The 18,930-nt window shown below is 38.8% G+C and overlaps 1 protein-coding gene across 1 annotated transcript; it reads left to right on the forward strand.

Annotated features, from left to right (window-relative positions):
* The first annotated feature begins 6,937 nt into the window (after nt 1–6,937).
* On the forward strand, nt 6,938–7,990 carry LOC120802802 (insulin-like). The gene is made up of 3 exons (XM_040150967.1): nt 6,938–6,994; nt 7,300–7,492; nt 7,824–7,990. The coding sequence occupies exons 2-3, from the start codon at nt 7,312–7,314 to the stop codon at nt 7,988–7,990; spliced, it is 348 nt and encodes a 115-aa protein (XP_040006901.1). The 5' UTR covers nt 6,938–6,994; nt 7,300–7,311.
* Nucleotides 7,991–18,930: the final 10,940 nt, after the last annotated feature.

The following is an 18,930-nucleotide window of genomic DNA, read 5'->3' on the forward strand; positions in this document are numbered from 1 at the left end:
ACCTTGAGAATGCCTTAACCTCTGATAAATATTCTAAGCTAAAACTGTGACCATGTGTGCAGCAGCTAACACAGGCAGACATGAGACTACTCATCCACTGTTAAAAGCTTTAATCTCTTGGTTTCTAGGGTATCTTTTACCAACCAAGCTAGACTAAAAGTGATGCATCAGTCTTGCTCATGGCCACCTGACAGAATAACTTACACTAGCTGGTTCATGCAACTTGGAAAATGGAAAACTTCTTCATGTATGCGTTGCTGTACTGCAAACGATCTGAGGAACTGAGCATGACAGTACAGTATGTCTTCACAGTGAATCACACTTAAACCTGGTGAAAACCCTGCTAGCGAGCGGTCTACATTTAGAAGCTGCTGGTGTATTAAAGCCAGTTGTTTAATTAGTTGGACATCTTAGAGGGCTATTATGCACTAAACACAGGTAATCACATGGAAGGCTCACTGAAACTGTTGTTCCACCTCTGAGTACCTCAGACCCAGGGACATTTTATGTCTTCATGCAAGTGGCCATAATTGTAAATGTGTCTTCTTTTTAAATTGGTTTGTAATGAACAGCATCCATTTTAATTAGCTGCCTTGTACACTGCATACAAGTTTCCTTTCATTTCCATACATGTCTACGGGTTTATCTTTTATTTTATTTGTTTGCTAATGAAAAAGAAATATCTATGCTTGAATAGCAGTCTGTATCACAGACATTAAGACGTAACACACTAATAAGGGTCACATGTGTAAAGATATCTGTACTGTACATAAGCCTATACTCTCTGATTGAGGAATCAGAAAGAGGTTTTTCAATAAAGATAGCCTAATTAACTTTCCTTCTCAAACAGAACAAGGACAAATAGATAATGTATGTTCCCAAAAACGCTTTCTGATCATTTAAGAGACACTGGCTGAGTTGAAACCAGCTTATTCAACAGTTTACCTGTTTCTGTTTGATTGTTAGGACTGTGTCATCTGATTGCCTTTACCCCAGTTTTGGTGATTCATGCTTGTTTAGTGCTCAAAAGTAACATAATTTTTTCATTCATTTTATTTTATTCTCCCTTACCCTGTTCTTATAACTACTACGAATTATAGTCTTACACTTTTAAAATTCCAAAGATGAAATGTGTTTTTGGTTTTATAGCAGTTTAAGCAAGATCTCCTGAGGTGACTGATTAAAGTCACCTCAGGAGATTTTGCTTGTTGTAACATTGTATGGAGTGTCATTTTGTTTCTACATAGAATTTGCAATTGACAGCAATGTTCTCGGTGTTCCTTTCTCATTACTTTCTACTACAAACATGTAGAATTTCGTAACCTTGCTATGAAGGTTATACAAATTCAATGGCATACAGTCCATACCCTCTAAACATGGCTGCCACAACACAGCTAAGTACACCACAATCAGAGGGGATTGGGGTTGTGGGGGGATGCTTGCAGTCTCCATTTCCATATAATCTCATAATTATTCAGAGGCCTGCCTGCATGCATGGGGTATGAGCATGTGTGCAATTTAGAGAATGTGTGATGGTATCAAATCACTTTGCAACAAGTAATACATTTAAATCAATCCTCACCTATGTTCAGGGCTTTGCATTATTCATAGCAGCTGCCATTTTCAGTCTATTTTGGATATGCAATTGGCTTTGACATTTGTTTGCATGTGTTTGTGTGGATGTATGTCTATTGAGGTTGTTTAGATGGATGTTCTTGTTTGAGCAGTTTTGCAAAACCCTCACGTCATGGAAAAAACATTGTGTTCCTGAATGAATGCAACATTACTGCATGGTGCAACTTGGGGAGCTGTGTATCGCAGCGGTGCCACTGAACAATACATAATGAAATGAAAATAGTGCTTTCAATGAGAATTGTATATGCCTCCCAGAGTTCCCGGTACCCTCCATGGTAATCATAACAACAAATTGCCAATATTTATTTATTGAAACACTTTGGTTAGTGTTGTCTTAAAGATGGTGTTGCAATGTCTCTTAGGCTACAGGAATCTCCAGGCATCATTTTAACAATCCAAAAACTAAGCGTGATTACCAGAATGAACCCAAAGCTGTTACTTTGGGCCCTGTAATCGCTATTATCTATTATCAATGAAATCAGTGAACCCCTGCTGTCGACTCACTCTTTGCTCTGGACGAATGTCAGCTAATGTCATGTTTACAAACAAATCTACTGCATTCTTCATAACCATATATTATTCCAACATTTTGCTTTGCTAACTAAAGAGCTCATGAGCCAAGATCTGTAAGTAGCTCACATAAAGTGAGCAACTGTGGCTAATGAAAGTAAAGTGTCCTGTGTGTTGTGGTAGGTGCAACATTAACACGACAATCCAATAAATCACAGTGTATATTGTGCAGGCGTTGAAAATAATCACTGTAACAGAATAAAACCATGGAAGCCTACTGTGAATACTAAGTGCGGATTGCACCTTGGTTGTGGGTGAAAGGACAATGGTCATGAAGGCTTTCTTTCGACCCCCTTTCTCCAGTTCTCTAGCTCTCCACTGGCTCTTTTGTTTAAAGTTATAATCTCAAGATTTATATTAAATCAAACTTAATCTAGTTCTTTATACTATTTAGTATCAAAAGTCAGTTCATTGTGAATTTATTTGTTGCCTTTAAAAGGAAGAGAAAAAATGCAAGGCCATCATGACCAATATACAAATACTGTAGCTTTAGTAAAGGTCATGAAGTGCACAATAAATATACAGAAATTGAGAATCTTACTCATGATGTACACAATGTGCTGTGACCTTTTTTCCCATTTTTCTTCTTGTGGAATTTAAATGTTGATACTATCAAGAGACTGCCAGGCACAAAGATGATACTAGATTACATTTGATAAAAGAAAATATTAAACAAAACCCAATTACAGTGAGTGTCAGGAGTTGCAGCAAATATCACTCTCAAGTATGAAATGACATCGCATGGACAGCACTGTCTCAAATCTTATTAGTGAAGGTCATTTTGTTGTTTGTGATGTATAAAAAAAAAAAATCCAAATTTGGAAAATTGTATTTTAAAGGTTGACTATTCTTTTTGGAAGATTTTCGTTTCAGCAACTTTCTGTTTACCACAGAACCAAACCCAGGGTTAATGTTAGATACTGTACATATAATATTTCAGCTATGATGAGGAAGATTGTTTGATTTATTGATTTGTTGGTGTTTTGAAATGTGAGGTAATCCAAAATGTATTAGGAAGTAATTTAGCAAGCTAAAATGTTTAGCTTTTACCTACAGCTGACATAGATGATTGATCTAAAGGGAAAATCCCTCTAGTGCAACATGATGCTGGTGTAAAAACACAAAATAGCAAGTAAGCAGGAAGGAAAGAGTTCATGCTTCCCAGGGAGTCCTTGAAATAGTGTTTTCGAATCTTGTCTTAGTTGCATAGTAAAAAGTAAAGATTTTCCAGCCTGTGTTATCTCATCTGAGAAGCACGTGTTGTGTCTTCATGCATACACAGACGACTCAAAGGGCTAAAAGATTAATTTTTACATTTGAGATAATAAATCCATTAATATGTGCCTTTGTGCTTATCACTTAACTTGAGAATACAATGCAAAGTACATTTTTTCTTCTTTTTTTTAGGAACAGGAGAGTGTGACTTGTAGGGAACAATTTTTTTCTCATTGTTAAGTTTTCTTAGTTTTGATAGTGTTGCCCTTTTGAATTATTTGTTAATGTTTATTCAAGAAGAGAAATCCATCATATTCAGAGTACAGTATGTTGGCTCAATCCTTAACAAACAGAGCAAGTCTAATAGTTGTGTTTAACCTCAGTGCAGCACCATCAAATCACTGCTGTTGTACTCTTGAGCAGGGAATATAAATAGCCCATGCACATTAATGCACAGATTGGCTGATACTGTGTGTGCTATACCTTTGAGGGTTTTGGGCTGAATGTCAATGCAGTTCTGTAGTCTCTGTATTGAGTTTGAGATGGAAGCTCTAAGGACGGCTTCTCTATTCCATCACTTCAGGGCAGTCACACCCAGCCAAATTTGCTCTGCTCCAACAGAACCATTAAATTGCTAGGTTGGTGGAGAGTTCCCCATCTCCTCCTGTCGACATGTTGAAGTGCCCTTAAGCAAGACACTGAACCCCAAATTGGTCCCAATGGCCGGGCCAGGGCCTTGTTAGCCCCACCACCATTACTGTGGTGAATGAGTAAATGAGAGACAAATTGTAAAGTGACTTGTCTGCTAAGGTAGAAAAGCAGCATATAAGTGCAGTCCATTTACCGTTTTTATATAATTTATTTTGTTGACATCTATGTCTTGTCTGTTGCTTTAGATGGAGTGGACACAGATGGTGTTAACCACTATTGCTGAAAGAGATGGAATATCCTGTTTATATGTTGATAGGGCTGGTGGAGTAAATGGTATTTTCTTTTCTTAGACTAGACTGCAGATCCGGTGACAAGTTTGGTGGGTTCAGATAGCTCAGGCTCCATCCATGCCTCCTCAATGAATTCCCATACCTGACTGAGTCATAGAGCAAAAACTAAAGTTCATCTTGGTTGGAGGACCAGCGGGTGGCTGCTGGATTGAATTTCTCAAAGCATGATTTTAATTTCGGTGTTCATTTGCCACTTCTAAACTACTACACTGACCTACTGTCTGGAAACATATTTGTCAGAGAGGAAGGGATGTGGGAATGTTAATGTACTGTTTTAAAACATGTAAAATATAATCCCTTTTAGTTTAATTTAGTTTTAGATTATGCATTAATAACCCACAGCTAGTACTATTGCTGGGACTACTGCCCCTTTTACCACTGCTGCTGCTATAAAAATAATAAAAAATTATTATAAATAAGTACTATTATAACTTTGTTTCCACCATTACTGAAAATTTCTCATTGTGAATACCTTTGAGAGGCTGATGCTGAACTACTTTTGATTTTAGACTCCTGCTGAGTCTCACTAGAACCCCTGTGTGTAATTCACCGATTTAGATTACAGTGAAATAGATGGTGCAACCCTTTACTTGCACTACAGAGCCTTTTCAAACTGGATCTGGCTAGCAACAAGTTACTGTTTTTTAGACTCTTAAGGTGCCTTCTACTACTTCAAGGCCCTCCAGATGGGCAAGTATGATCAGTCAGAAAGACAGGTCAGTCCCAGAATCATTTAATTCCCACCTCTACCAAGGGAAGTTACACAGAGCGGATACAGTCATCCTGCAAGTGATCCCTAATCAACATGGACTGCAACCTGGAATTATTCACCAAATTAAGAGGCAGACAGGCTGTTATTTCTATAAGAGACATGAAAGTCATTTTTATATGTGAACAAAGCAGAAAAGAATGTCATTGTGCCTTAATAGGTACATAAAGGACAGACAGAAGAAAAAAAGGGGACATGGCGGAGACTAGATAGGTGTCAATACTAGAATCTGAGCTATATATGTTATGACATGACATACCTCAACATACTCTATAACCTAAAAGCTGCTGTCACTAGCGACATCCTGTCAATGACTTTGCCTGCCTGAATGACAAAAACTTTGCAAAAAGTTTGCTGCCTGCTGACAGCTCCCAGGGATCATCAAGCTCTGTGCCATCAGCTAATGATTATAAAACCTTCCCTCCCTCTGTTGACTACAACTTAATGCAACTGGCAATAGCCTTGCAAGGTGAAGTGCTATTTTCCCAAGTTTTGGCAAGCAAAGTTTATCTATCTTTATTCTGGCTCATATGCAGTATGAGTTTATCTACCTACCTACCTACCTACCTACCTACCTACCTAACCACCTACCTATCTATCTATCAGTTAGACTTGTTCATTCTTGTGCCTACATTATTGCTTAGTGACAACAAGAAGCTTCAGGCCCTGCAACACTGATATAGTCATAGCTTTTTTTTTAGCATTTCATGTCCTCTTAACATTTAATAATCCTCAAAGATTATGTAAAGATCTGGGCTGCGAGGTGAAAAGTTACTTTAGGAATAACAAGGCCAATATGGAGCTTGATACTGATACTGAAGATTACTGAGTTTGTTAAAAAAAAAAAAAGCTGCAAAGAGGTTTATTCTTTACCTTTTTGGCAAGCAAGCTTTATGTGGACACCCCCTCTAATGATGAGGTAAATAACTTCAGCAAAGCTATTACTAACAGGTGCATAAAATCAAGCATGCTGCCATGTAAACTCCACTGACAAACCTTTGCAGTAGAATGGGTTGTAATGAAAAGCTCAGTGACTTTCACTATCTGCCAGTCTAATGTACGTACGTGGGTTTGACGAATGCCAGGAGAATGTTATGGGCCGACTACAAAGTGTGGTGGAGGATGGATAATGATCTGGGGCTGTTTTGAATGGGTTTGACTAGATCCCTTAATTGCAATTAATATGAATCTGAATTCTACAGCATCAAATTATATATTTTTAAAAAAAATAGTGTACAATCAATTCTGTGGCAGCAGTTGGAGAAGGCCCTTTCTTGTTTCAACATGACAATACCCAAGATCAAAAACCCAAGTTAACAAAGTAATGTTTTTTTTTTAAACACTTGAAAATAGGACAGTGATAAATCCTGTAAAATTTTACTTGTTGGAATAAACACCCTAGATGGCCATGTGCCTATCTTGAACAATACAATGAGTAATTGGCTGGCTGCTGTTCAGCAGAAAAAACAGAAAGCAGGTAGGTGATCAGTATTTCTCAGTAAGTGGTGATCAGATCATGCTGGCTCATTAGCTTAGTTTGTTTTACTAAGTGCTGTAATGTTTTTGCAGCAAACCAGTCAGTCAGAACTAAACTGTCACATAATGTCTGCTGACTGGCAACTTTGACATCAATTCATCTGTCTACACATATACACACACACACACACAGCAGCGGGCGTGTCCAGGTGGTGGTGGGAGTATTAATGGAGAGGAGTCCCTCAGTTCAGCGTCAAACCAACCAGGTCTCTACAGCCCTAATACTGCTCCTCGACACCTCGTCCATCTTCTCCTCTTCCAATTCTAGGTGAGCTATTATCCCCCACTTCCACTCCTCTGATATACTCCTCCAGCTCTACTTTCCTCACAGTTTCCTCATCCTTTTATTTCTCAACAACCTGCACTCTTCCTTCACTACTCCTATCTACTTATATCAACTTCTATTTTTAACCTCCTCTTATCATCCATCTTCCTTCACTCCTCTAACTGTCATCCCCCAATTCTACCTTGTTTTTTTTCATTCATTCATTCTTCTGCTTTTACTAGTTTTGATTTACATGTAGATAGCTTTCCTGCTTCTGCTTCCTCATTAAAACATGTTTGTGTGGGCAGCTCTTCTCCATTATGGCAGCACCGTGGCTCCATACTGCTTCTCTGCTGGTCTTACTGGCCATGTCGTGCCCCGGCTCCCAAGCCTTTGCCTCACAGCACCTGTGTGGCTCTCACCTGGTCGATGCCCTTCACCTGGTCTGTGGGGAGAGAGGTTTTCTCTACATGCCCGGGAGAGTCAACAACCCTGTGCCGCGTGAGACTACCAACTCCAGAACACGTAACAGCACAAAACAGTATCACTGATATGCACTATATATTATATCAATATGGCCCCAATGATGTAGGGACATCTAGGCCAGACAATAACAAAAAGGGTCTTTTTCCCAAAGAGCTGTTCACATTATACTCTGGCTTAAACTCTGTCTATATATATTAACCATGAACTAAGCAACAATTCAGACTAGCATATTTGGGAGGAGTTAATCCCATGACTCTGCAGCCTCAGTTGAATTCCTCCAAGTTTTGTGTGTGCTAACTTTGAACCAGCAATGATGACTTTTCCCCTTAACTGTCTATCCCGTCAGGTTTATTCCCTCCAAAGGAAGGCAGAGCAGCATCAGTGGGCAGTGAGAGCGAGGTCGCTGAGTTTACCTCCCAGGACCAGATGGAGATGATGGTGAACCGAGGCATTGTGGAGCAATGCTGTCACAGGCCCTGCAGCCTCTTTGACCTGGAGAACTACTGCTACTGAACAGCCAGCTCAGACACCAGCGCTTAGCCCCGTCTTTGTTGGCCCTGCCTTGCCTTGCTTAGCATAGCTTTGCTTTTTGGCTAACTGAGCATGCAGCCTCTCCCTTGACTCCCACAAGCATCAAGAGACTGGCAGTGCTGTCGTCTCTAAAGCCAACTGTTGTCAAATGAAGTGCTGATAAGTTAATGAAATTATTTTTTCCTAGAAAATAAAGTTCTGTAGTTGAGAGAGACTGGTTCTTTGACAGGATTGTGTTGTTTTTTTTCTTCAAGAATTATCTTTATTGTCAACCTCACATTCAGTCAAGTTAATTATAAACAAACAACTGTGTTGCATGTAAAAGGGCAGTGGTTTCTTGTGGTCTGTGATGTTCTTTCTCTCTCTTTGTTACTGCTCTCTCTCAGGTGCAAACATTTTGCCACCGGTGAGCTCAAGGTCTCACCTTCATTGACCAGCTTGAAGTGAGTGGTCTAATTCCCAAGCACGAAAGGTTAATATTGGAGGATTTTTTGTTTTTTCTTAATATCATTTAATTATTTTTTTGACAGTTGACAATTATGAGGCAGCAAGGAAACCATGGACGTTTACGTTATTTGGCATGTACTGTAACTATTCACCTATCAAGTTTTGGTGCTCATTAGGAAAGATTGTATTGTGTTTCCTAATGACTTCTCAAGTCATCAATAACTGTAGCTTATAGTAAGAGAAGCAGAGACCTTTAGGTACTCCATCCTAATCTTTTAAGAAATAAAGTTAGAGTGGATGGAGAGTGTGTCTACTTTTCTGATTCAATTGCTGAGTAAGTAAACCCAAGTAAATATTTACCTGCTGCCACTGGCCTTGACCTTGAGTGTGTCACCAAGGTTTGGGTTTCAGCAGCACAGATTCCTCTCCATCATTTTTTGTCTTAATGGTTATGGAACATGTAAATTTTTTCCTGTGTGAAAAGGTTGTCAGTCAGCAGATCGGCAGGATCATGGGGGTACCTTCACTTTAAGTGTAGTTTAATGGTCACAGTTGAGAATAGTAAACTGTCTCCTGTGGGTAGTGAAACTGGCCATTATATATCAAACATTAAGTTCAAGGCTTACACTGTATCATATGGTTGTGAGTAGTCTTTCTCAAAATGTGTGTGTGTGTGTGTGTGTGTGTGTGTGTGTGTGTGTGTGTGTGTGTGTGTGTGTGTGTGTGTGTGTGTGCGTGCGCATGTATGTTTAAGTGTTCGTGTGTGTGTGTGTGTGCATGTATGTTTAAGTGTTCGTGTGTGTGTGTGTGTGTGTGTGTGTGTGTGTGTGTGTGTGTGTGTGTGTGTGTGTGTGTGTGTGTTTCCTGTCACATTTAGCAGAGATCAGCACTTCCCCCTGCTGGCTGTTCTGCAGACCTGCAGGAATTAAAATATGTCCTTTGAAGCCTCACAGTCAATATGGAAGCAGAAAGAAATATTTTACCTACAGAAAAAATAGAAGAAGTAAAGTTTCAGCTTAACATTGTGTATGTAGTTGTTTTTCCACTTTTCCTATTGAAGTACATCCTGCTGGCTATGTGTAGTGTTCTGTATTAGATAGATACGAAGCAAGGCTTCAAAATTAGGGCAATTACACGGTTTCATGCGACTATTACAAAGTTTAGTGCCATGGTAATGATCATAAAGCAAATGCATTAGGGATTTCATTGGCATATTGTCCTACAGTGAAGACTTATGGAGGGAGAGAAAGACACAGAGAAATTCTCTTTGTATTCCACCTGAGACACTGCCTCCATATTGCAATTTCCTGTTGGGGTCTTATCTAGAGAAACCTGAAACTGCACTCCAGCAAAGCCTCACAAAGCCCCCTCTTCTCACCTGCTGCTATACCATCTCTGTTAAATTTCTGTCTCTCTTTCTCTCCTCCATTCTCACTTTCATCCTCCCTCCCTGCCTGTGCAATGTCATGATTAGTATGCTAAGAACCAGTAAAGCTTTACCTGGACATCAGTCACTCAGACAAGCAGTCAGGTGTCTCACTGTCAGTCAGTCGACTGGTTAGTCCCCCAGCTCACGCACTTGTTGAATTACTCATTCAAAAGGCTTGACTGATCGCTCAGCCACTTACTCAGTCAGTCAGTCATCTTTTTTCTTTATTTTTTTTTCTTTGTTATTCATAGATTAATATGCATTGATTAACTGGCTTCAGCTCATTTTAGCCCTCATGCTGAACAGCCAGAAGTGCTTGTTTGAGCAACTGTTGAATACTCTCTAGGACAGAAACAACCTCAAGTGATGGTGATATTTCAGCAGGAAGATAAGGTGGAAGACATTTACTTCATCTAACAGTAACACTCAAGACTTGTGCTTTGAACATCTGTGAAGAAACAGAATGAGACAGCGCCAGCCAGATGTTCCAAGATAAGTTTATACTTCACAGTATTGATAGGCTGGAAAATGAACACAACACTGTTCACTAGGGATTTTTCTTACTTCAGTTCTTCTGCCACTTGTAAACACATGTTTGACAGTTGCTTTATATATCAAACATCAAATGCATTTAATCAATTGTTGTAGAATGAGTCAGAAATAGAGAGATACAGAGTGGCAAGTAGACCAGAAGACTGATCCCCTGTTCCTCCTATGATTACATTCTGTTCAGGCCCGGTTGCAGGGAGAAAGAGGAAGATCAAGCCTCGGCCACAGAATATGAATTTTATATCTGCAATGCACCCGAAAAGGTGCCTTCATGTAACAGCCAGCCTTACTTGGCACTGGATAATAAAGATGTCTCTATGTGCTCGAAATGATTGTTTTGAATTAGAGCTACTTGGTTTAATATTCAATGACAGTGTTGCCATTAATTTTATACTGTTGTTACATTTCACTGCACTTTTGTTTGTCAATTTGTCATTTTTGGTCCGATGTTATTATGCTTGCATATCTGACATGATCATTAACATTCCTAAATCATAAGACAATAAATACTGTATATTTGTGGATCCCAACCGATGCATTTATATTTATTATTCAAAGAATATTTACACGTAAAAACAGAAAACAGACAATTCAGTGGAACAAACCAGACAACCAAGAATTATAAAAAAGGACCAAAAGCAGAAACCCTAAATAACATGTATTGGGCTGTACAGTACATGGTCGAGTTCTAGACTGTTGTAATGAAATATTCATGGACTGGTGCACGTTTCGGTCACAATGGGCTACACTGAGTGAAAGGTCCTTAAAGTCTACCCAACAGCAGTGTGATGAATGAGTGGATAAATGCTGACAGGTGCTTTCTACTACCTAATCATCAGAAAGGTTCCACAAAGTCATATAATGGAGGCACTTTTGTAGGGTTAATTTATTTAAGTGGTAGATTCATGAATTAACTAATTAGAAAATTAGAGTGAATGAAAGACATTCCACTACACGTGTTATATAAAAATTAACTTCAGCTGAGATTTATACCTTCCAAAAGGTGTTTTAAATGTAGGAAATATAATGTGCTCATAATGAATTAATAAATTAATCTAAAATGACCAAACTGCTGGACCCTACAAGTTTAAGTGGCTGTTGGAGGGTTTAGGGTTCAGGTTAGAATGAAGTTTAGGTTAGGGTTAAGTTGAGGGTTGGGGTAAGGCATTCAGTTGTGATGGTTAAGGTTTAATAAAGCAAGGATGTTTTATGTGTGTGTGTGGTGCGTGCGTGCTTGCGTGCGTAAGTGCATGAGTGTGTTTGGCTAAAGTGTCTTTAAGTAACAGGTTATCCAAATTACAAAACCATATTTTCTCACTTACCAGTAGTGGTGTCTAACCACTAGTTCTACACAGCAAAAAATTACATCTAAAAACATGTGTCCGCTTACGCAGGAAAATCCATTATTATATTTGAATCTACTTTTAACTAAAGAAGAAGTCTTTTGGTTCCCAGCTTAGGAGTCGAGACCCCTTGCGGAAGTGACTCGAAAGGTTCATAATATGATTATCAGTTTAGAAAGTATGAAAAATCATAATGAATATACGTTTCATTTTTCTGACTTTTCTGTAATCTTTGGTTTGCCTTTCATAATGCTGGATAGTTTTACCTCTCTGGGCCTCAAAAAAACAATGTAAATGACGCTTCCCGAGGAGGGCAAATCCCTCTTTAATTGAACTGCTCTCAACTGTTAGATATGCACCATGTGACGAGGGGTCACAAGCAGTCAAAGACACAAGCAAAAAAAAGGTCTTGGGAGCAGTGATCCTGAGTAATGAATATACTGTTTCTGGAAAGAGATGATTCATATTTTTTAAATGTAAATTGTGAGTGACCAATTAAAAGCTCGGTGAAAAATTCTGTACCACTCTTCTGCTCTGGGGCAAAACCCTCATCCACAGGGCAAAGTTATTTGCATTAGTGGATCTTCTTCTGACCGGCGCATTCTCTGTGGAACATATGGTGCAGAAACACTCACTGACCCTCACCCACTGTGAGAAACTTTGCTATTTTGGCAAACTGTCTGACATCCCACCTTGACAAACCAAAGTGAAACTTACAATGATCTCTGCTGACACCCAGACCCGTATAGAATTGGATGTATTGATTGGGATAATTGCTAACCTCATCTACAATGAAAACAGAAGATTGCAATCGGATCCCAGAGGCCTGGATGCAACTTTGGTCTTTGAAAGAAAGCCTCTAACCTATAATTTTTCATTGATCAACACCACTGTTTCTATCTATCCTGTCCCTTTGGATTAGAGACAGAAATTTGAAAAAAAGTGGAGCTAAGATCACTTTTCTGAACCTCACCTGGACGATACAACATGAAAGAGATCAAAGAATAGGAAATGGCACAATGTCAATATGACATTTTGTTGCTTGAGGCAACGTGGCATTGAAAAACAGTTTGGAGATTAGTGTGTCAGGAGAATCTGGTGAATCCAGACAGCTTGAGGTCATACAATACTAACAAACACATATGAGCAAAAAGAAATACACACACACACACACACACACACACACACACACACACACAAACACAGGCGCAGTGTGATACCTGGAAATACACGTAAAAATACCACATGTACACATAAACCTTCATGGTAATAAACTCACACATACACACTTTCACATTTGTAGCAGCCCATTGCTGTTAAGCTTGTCAACATATTTGCCCTTCCTGATGTAAAACACCAGATTTCATTATTACGCAAATCAAATCAAGTTGGTTTCAACTGTGCAAATTCAATTTCAGCATGGATAGGCCCTGAGAAGATGTAAACTGAGGCATTTAATCATCAGGGGGACAAAGTTAATTATGTTGCGTTTGTATATCATTATCTCTGAAAATGCTCACCCATACATGTTCAACATGAGCAGCAACTAGCAAAAAAAGTGCGTCTTGATAATGGTCCAGAGGCTAATATTCAAACGTTTTCTATAAATGGTCCTCTTGCTTCCTGGTAAATCTTAGGGAATGGAAAAAAAGAAACAAGGAAAAAAAGAACAGTATGAGTGAGGTGGAGGGCCTGGTTGAACCTGCACCTGGACACTTAGACCATCCACCTCAGACAATATCTGTAATCTGCATAACAGTGTAATTACAATCGGATTCTCTCTTCCCCATTTCCCCTCTTGAGTAACAATCACAGTGACACCAAATCTGCCCTTGATTGTTTTGCCAGAGCACTGGCTATTTAATCAGATGACGTGAGTGACGACCATTTTGAAGCACAACCCCACCCCCGTTAAAGCATTAATCAAGATAATTGCATTGAAAATTAGAGAGACATCGTCTTTGTATTCCATTGGCTTGGAGTGGATTTCTCATCACTCGCTTGTAGTGAGCGCTCCTTTCTTTTTTTACATACTTGGTGCTCTCTCTCACTCCCCTGAGGCCTTTAGAAGAATACAGAAAAGGTGGAGAGAGAAGAGATAGATAAGGCAAAATGGAGTGCCAGACAGAAAGGGGGAGATGGAAGAGAGTAAAGAGGAGGAGTTTGGTAAATTTGATTCACCTAATTTTGTGTAAAGGGGCCTGGTGTCCTCAAAGGGTAAATTGATCCAGTCATTGTGATGAATAGGCTCAATTAATCCAGCCAGTGTGGGACAGGGGTGAATACACGTGTTCGGATACACCCCTTTGTTGGCTAATTTCTCAGACATCATCTTACATCTCTTCAAGTGAAGAAATCACTTATTGTCACTATGTCCTTCCATTGTCTTTCACTCCTTCATTTCTTTCTAAATCATCCATGCTAACAGTACTAAAACAAATATGAAACCCTCAGATTTATGAAAAATCATTCTTTGAGTACTTCTCATATTATTTCATTGTAAGATCAACTGCTGTGGGTGAAATAGGATTTCATGGAAAACATCCGAACAGTTCACACACTGGATTTTTTGAAATGTCATGGAAAACGAAAAAAAAAAATGAAAAGCTTGTTTCTATAAAACCACTTTTTTTCACTGACTACTGTTACAGGATATGAGTTACCATATGCTTTGTTGCTGACATCCTCTCCAAGTTTATTTAGCAGGGGCAAGATGTAAATAATGCACACACCATTTTCCATGCAGAAACTAGTATAAAACAGACAAAGTCTGTTAGACGAAACAACCCCAACTCAAGGTCCAATTACAAGCTTTTCCTGGAGCTTTTGACCACATTGCAAAGTCTTCGTCAGCACATGGAGTTTGCTCAGCTGTCATCAAAATGGATATGTTCACATATCAGCTCACTAGCTCTTATATTTGTATCAACAACACTTAGGACTTCTCGACAATGTTATTCAAAAAGTTAAGCATCAAAGTTCAGTCTTAAGTTTGTAAATAGTTTCCTCACGTGCTGTGACAAAATGCAGGGGGACAGGAAATAGTGTGGATAGTGTGGAATTTTTAATTATTGAGGCTGGTAAGACCTCTTCTCAGGACTTTGTGGGTTTGTACAGGTTGCATCTTTATTGCACCCTTAGGGGTGGGACAAATTATCCACCCACCTCCGGCCTGGGCACTGAGGTCTAATCAGACAGGGTAAGTGAAAACACCTGTGTGTGCGCGCGCGTGTGTGTAAAGACCTTTAAAAAGAGCTCTAACAAGATAGGTAGAGTGAAAACAGCTATGTGGTTTAACTATGAGTGTGTAGGGCTCAGTCTCCTCAACACATTGCAGTTCTCAACAGAGCTCCAAAGGTATTTTCACATGTTTATGTTCCTCTTTTTGAATACATGATTTTGTTTTGCCATGAGTAAAAGACTGTACGTTTTCAAATAAATTATAAAGTAGTGAGCGAATAATACACCTCACAAGTTTCAAAATGTCCACAGGAAGATTTCAAACCACTACTGCAGCACTTCCACTTCTCCCCAGTTGACTATACATGTTCAATAATTTACATACAATCATCACTTTGTCAAAACAAATAGCTAAAGATGGTTACTACAGCAGACCTGCAGAGCTATGAGTGGTGATGGTGGGATTCGGAGCATATTTAGCTACTTCCGAGAGTTCCGGACTGTGGGAGCGTGTGATTCGTCAGTAGGCCTCTGCGTGCGTACATACTTTCACAATAACTGAGATGTATGACAAAGAGCAATTTGTACAAAGAGGTTCATAAATCTGGCACAATTTGCATATTTCTGCTTTTGTGCATACACAGGCTTTTTTTTAGACAGGAATCTATAAAGTTTTATGCATCTGGTCCAGGAGTCCAGCCAAGGCTGTCAGTACTGTGAGCACTTAGTAAATTGCACAAGAGTAATTTACACTGGACTAATATGATATTCTGCACATCTCCCCATTCTAAGAAACCCCTTTATATCTTTTTTCTCCAATTTCTCATTTCACTCAAGCTTCAGTGTATTACTTTTTCATCACTTTAAATTGGATATCCCAGAATAATAGTGGTCTTGTCTATTATTAATACACTGAATTCATCACGGCAGAAAGAATCAGGGTTTGGAGACCCCATGAAAGATCTTGAGGGCTCGGGGAACTTACGATTTCTCTGCACGCACATCCCCTGCCTACCTGTTTGAATGTCTGTCTGATAAGGATGTGAATGGGGAACAGTGAACAAGACCCCTGCCTGCAGGTCTCTTTTCAGTGACTGCTAATAAGAACCATCACAGTTCACAGTTCAGTGTGGCATAAATCATCTACTCTATTTTACTTTTCCATATTTTCTAAAGGAATAATACTTAACAACATATTACTGAACAATGTTGGGAAAAGTAAATCCATCATATTGGATTAACTTTGCTGTTAGAAAATACTGTAAAAATTGGTGCTGACACATTCCTGTCTTTTACGTTAGTACTTTATACTGTATTTGATTTATGGGTATAGTACGTTTTCAATGCAAAACCTTATTCTTCAAATTAACAACAGTACTAGTAAGTAGGCCTGTTAAATATAGTGTGGTAAACACAAAATCTATTCTTGACCTTGTAAACAACAGTTGAGAAAACAATCTTACCTGAATCTAAAACAATTATGTGTTTAATCACATGACTGTCTTAACTGTTGAATTACTGTAGGAAATAACTTGTGTATTTTAGTCTTTTTGCAGTTACTCTTTTTGCCTTTATGTGTATGTTTACTAGATTACTTACAGTGATTAATTACTGTTTCCAGTAAAAACTTCAAAGACAATTAGCTGCCTTGGGCATTTATTGGAAGTGTGCTTAGCTCGCTGCATAGCTGTGCATAGTGAGGGCAGGAGATCTATTGTATACTTGAGTAAATGTATGTAGTTACTATGAAATTTTTATTTTTATTTAAGGTACTTTTTTTAAGGTATTTTTGAGGTTGATATTGATATTTGAGAGTTTAAAACGTCCTAAAAGCATACATTCCTTTTTTTATTTTACAGACAAACACTCAAGATAGACAAACAATTTTAAAAGGATCGCTTACTATATACAGAGCGGGACATTTTACAGTTGGAGAATAAACTTGTTAGTACTCTGTACTCATATATCGGTGCTGAAATTTCTTGTTATTGATTGTCTGACATATATGCCAATTCTGATATATCTGCAATAACCTAATATCTCATGACCTGGCTGATTTATTGGTCTAGCTCTAGTTTAAAAATGTCTCAGTGCTGTCAGAAATCACAAAACTACTCTTCAGTATTGTGTGCTTTCCTAGAGAACATGCAAGCAACTTTTAAGAAAGCTTGCTCAAACCCCAATCCTTGCTGTGTTCATCTGTGTTTCAAAAGTACCATTTACTTCAGTCTTTTGTGATAGTGGAGGCCTTAAGGACAATTCCGAATGTCCCCCAGGGAAGTTAGAGTGTTTTTTAAGTTATGAAGGCGGCTACAAGTGACAGCACCAATGAAAACTTGTCAATCTGAGCGTCTGCCTACACTAGTATAAAGCAGGGGACAGTGGTGTCTTACTGTATTGACACACAAACACAGGGCCAAATATTGTTTCTTCCCAGGGACATCATCTGAATTAACACAAACTCTGACAATGATGTCTCCAAAGATGCATCATTTATGAGACTAGCAGTATGGCTATGAGCTTTTCTTAAGAGGAGCTTCAAGGAAAAAGAATGTAAAATGTCCATAAATCAAATACCCAACAGTGGCACTAGCGCAGCCCACCTACATAAATATGTATCCCTTTCATAACCCGTAAAGATTTTGTTCTGAAGAATGAGTCGGTGGTTAGTTTGACCTTTTTACAAGTTTGTGGCAGCCCTCACAGCTTGACCTTTCGTTTCCTTAAGCCAGTGGTGCCTCCCATAATACAGGGAAGGGTCCCTACTAAGTCCCACTTGTTTGACACACTGGGTCTATGTGTATAAACGTGTACCAGACTATATGGCAGCTACTGTGTATGTATGCTTACTAAAATTGTAGTCTTGCCGAATCTGATCAGACAAAAACAAAAACATATGCCTGAAGAATCATGCACACACAGTATTCACACTACAATAATACGAGACAAACTGATTTGAACTTTGCTCAAGGTTGATGGTGTTTGTCTTCATTAGCTTCAATTACTCTTTAGTCACTTTCTGGTACTTCCCCATCCAGACATCAAACTGAATGCCTTGTTAACATTTATTATGGAGTGGGAAAACAATGCAACACTGGCTTAACATTTCTTTTCTAAATGGCCACAGGTTGTGCCAGTTTTCACTTGGGGAAAAAGTCAGAGCTGCAGCTGTGTGCTTGATGTGTTTAACTATTTGGCAATCAACAAACCAAGCTTTCAGACCTGTGCGATCACGGATAATGCACAGAGAGGCTGCCACACAAAAAAGGCAGCAGAGCAGGCAAACCACTCCAGGTAAAGATTTACAATAAGTAAATCATCAGTGTGAGGCCATTAGAATCTCTATTAATGTCTTTTCATAAATCACTTGAGGAAAATAGCTGACAAGTCAGACTGGGTTACAGTCTTTGGGTAATTGTGTTTTCGTCAGTAAAGGTGGGAATCAGCAGATTATACAGATTGAAGAAGTTAATAGCAAAAGGTGAGCTTTTGTAAAAAAAAAAAAATTAAAAACTTTATAATGTCTCATACATGCTTCCCACCGATAATTACATTATGTAGAAAAAGCAAAAGTCTGCACATATGTCAGTGAATACCAAGTGAAAGATCATCATGAAATCACCTTTCCGTGTGTCTGGGAGGTGGGATTTAACAAAGTTGTTCACGGACAATTTGGTGCAGTCGTATGGGACTAGACATTAGAGAAAGATAGGTCTGGTAACCCCAGCATCCCCTTCAGCAACTCACAGATGTCCCTAACTGAGTTGGGTATTTGTTCATGTGTGCTGGTATACCTCATAAACATGGGGAAGGAACGAACAGCTAAGATTTTTAGTCAAATTACTGCTGAATGTTACCACTTACACGGTAGTTTACCTGAACAAATAGGACAAGTTACAGTAAGCATGAAATATCACAATTAAGTTGTTGAAAAGGCAATTTACAGAACTGGAGGACAACATAAATATTTTGTA

The sequence above is a fragment of the Xiphias gladius genome, chromosome 17 (assembly GCF_016859285.1).
Source record: "Xiphias gladius isolate SHS-SW01 ecotype Sanya breed wild chromosome 17, ASM1685928v1, whole genome shotgun sequence".
NCBI lineage: Eukaryota > Metazoa > Chordata > Actinopteri > Istiophoriformes > Xiphiidae > Xiphias > Xiphias gladius.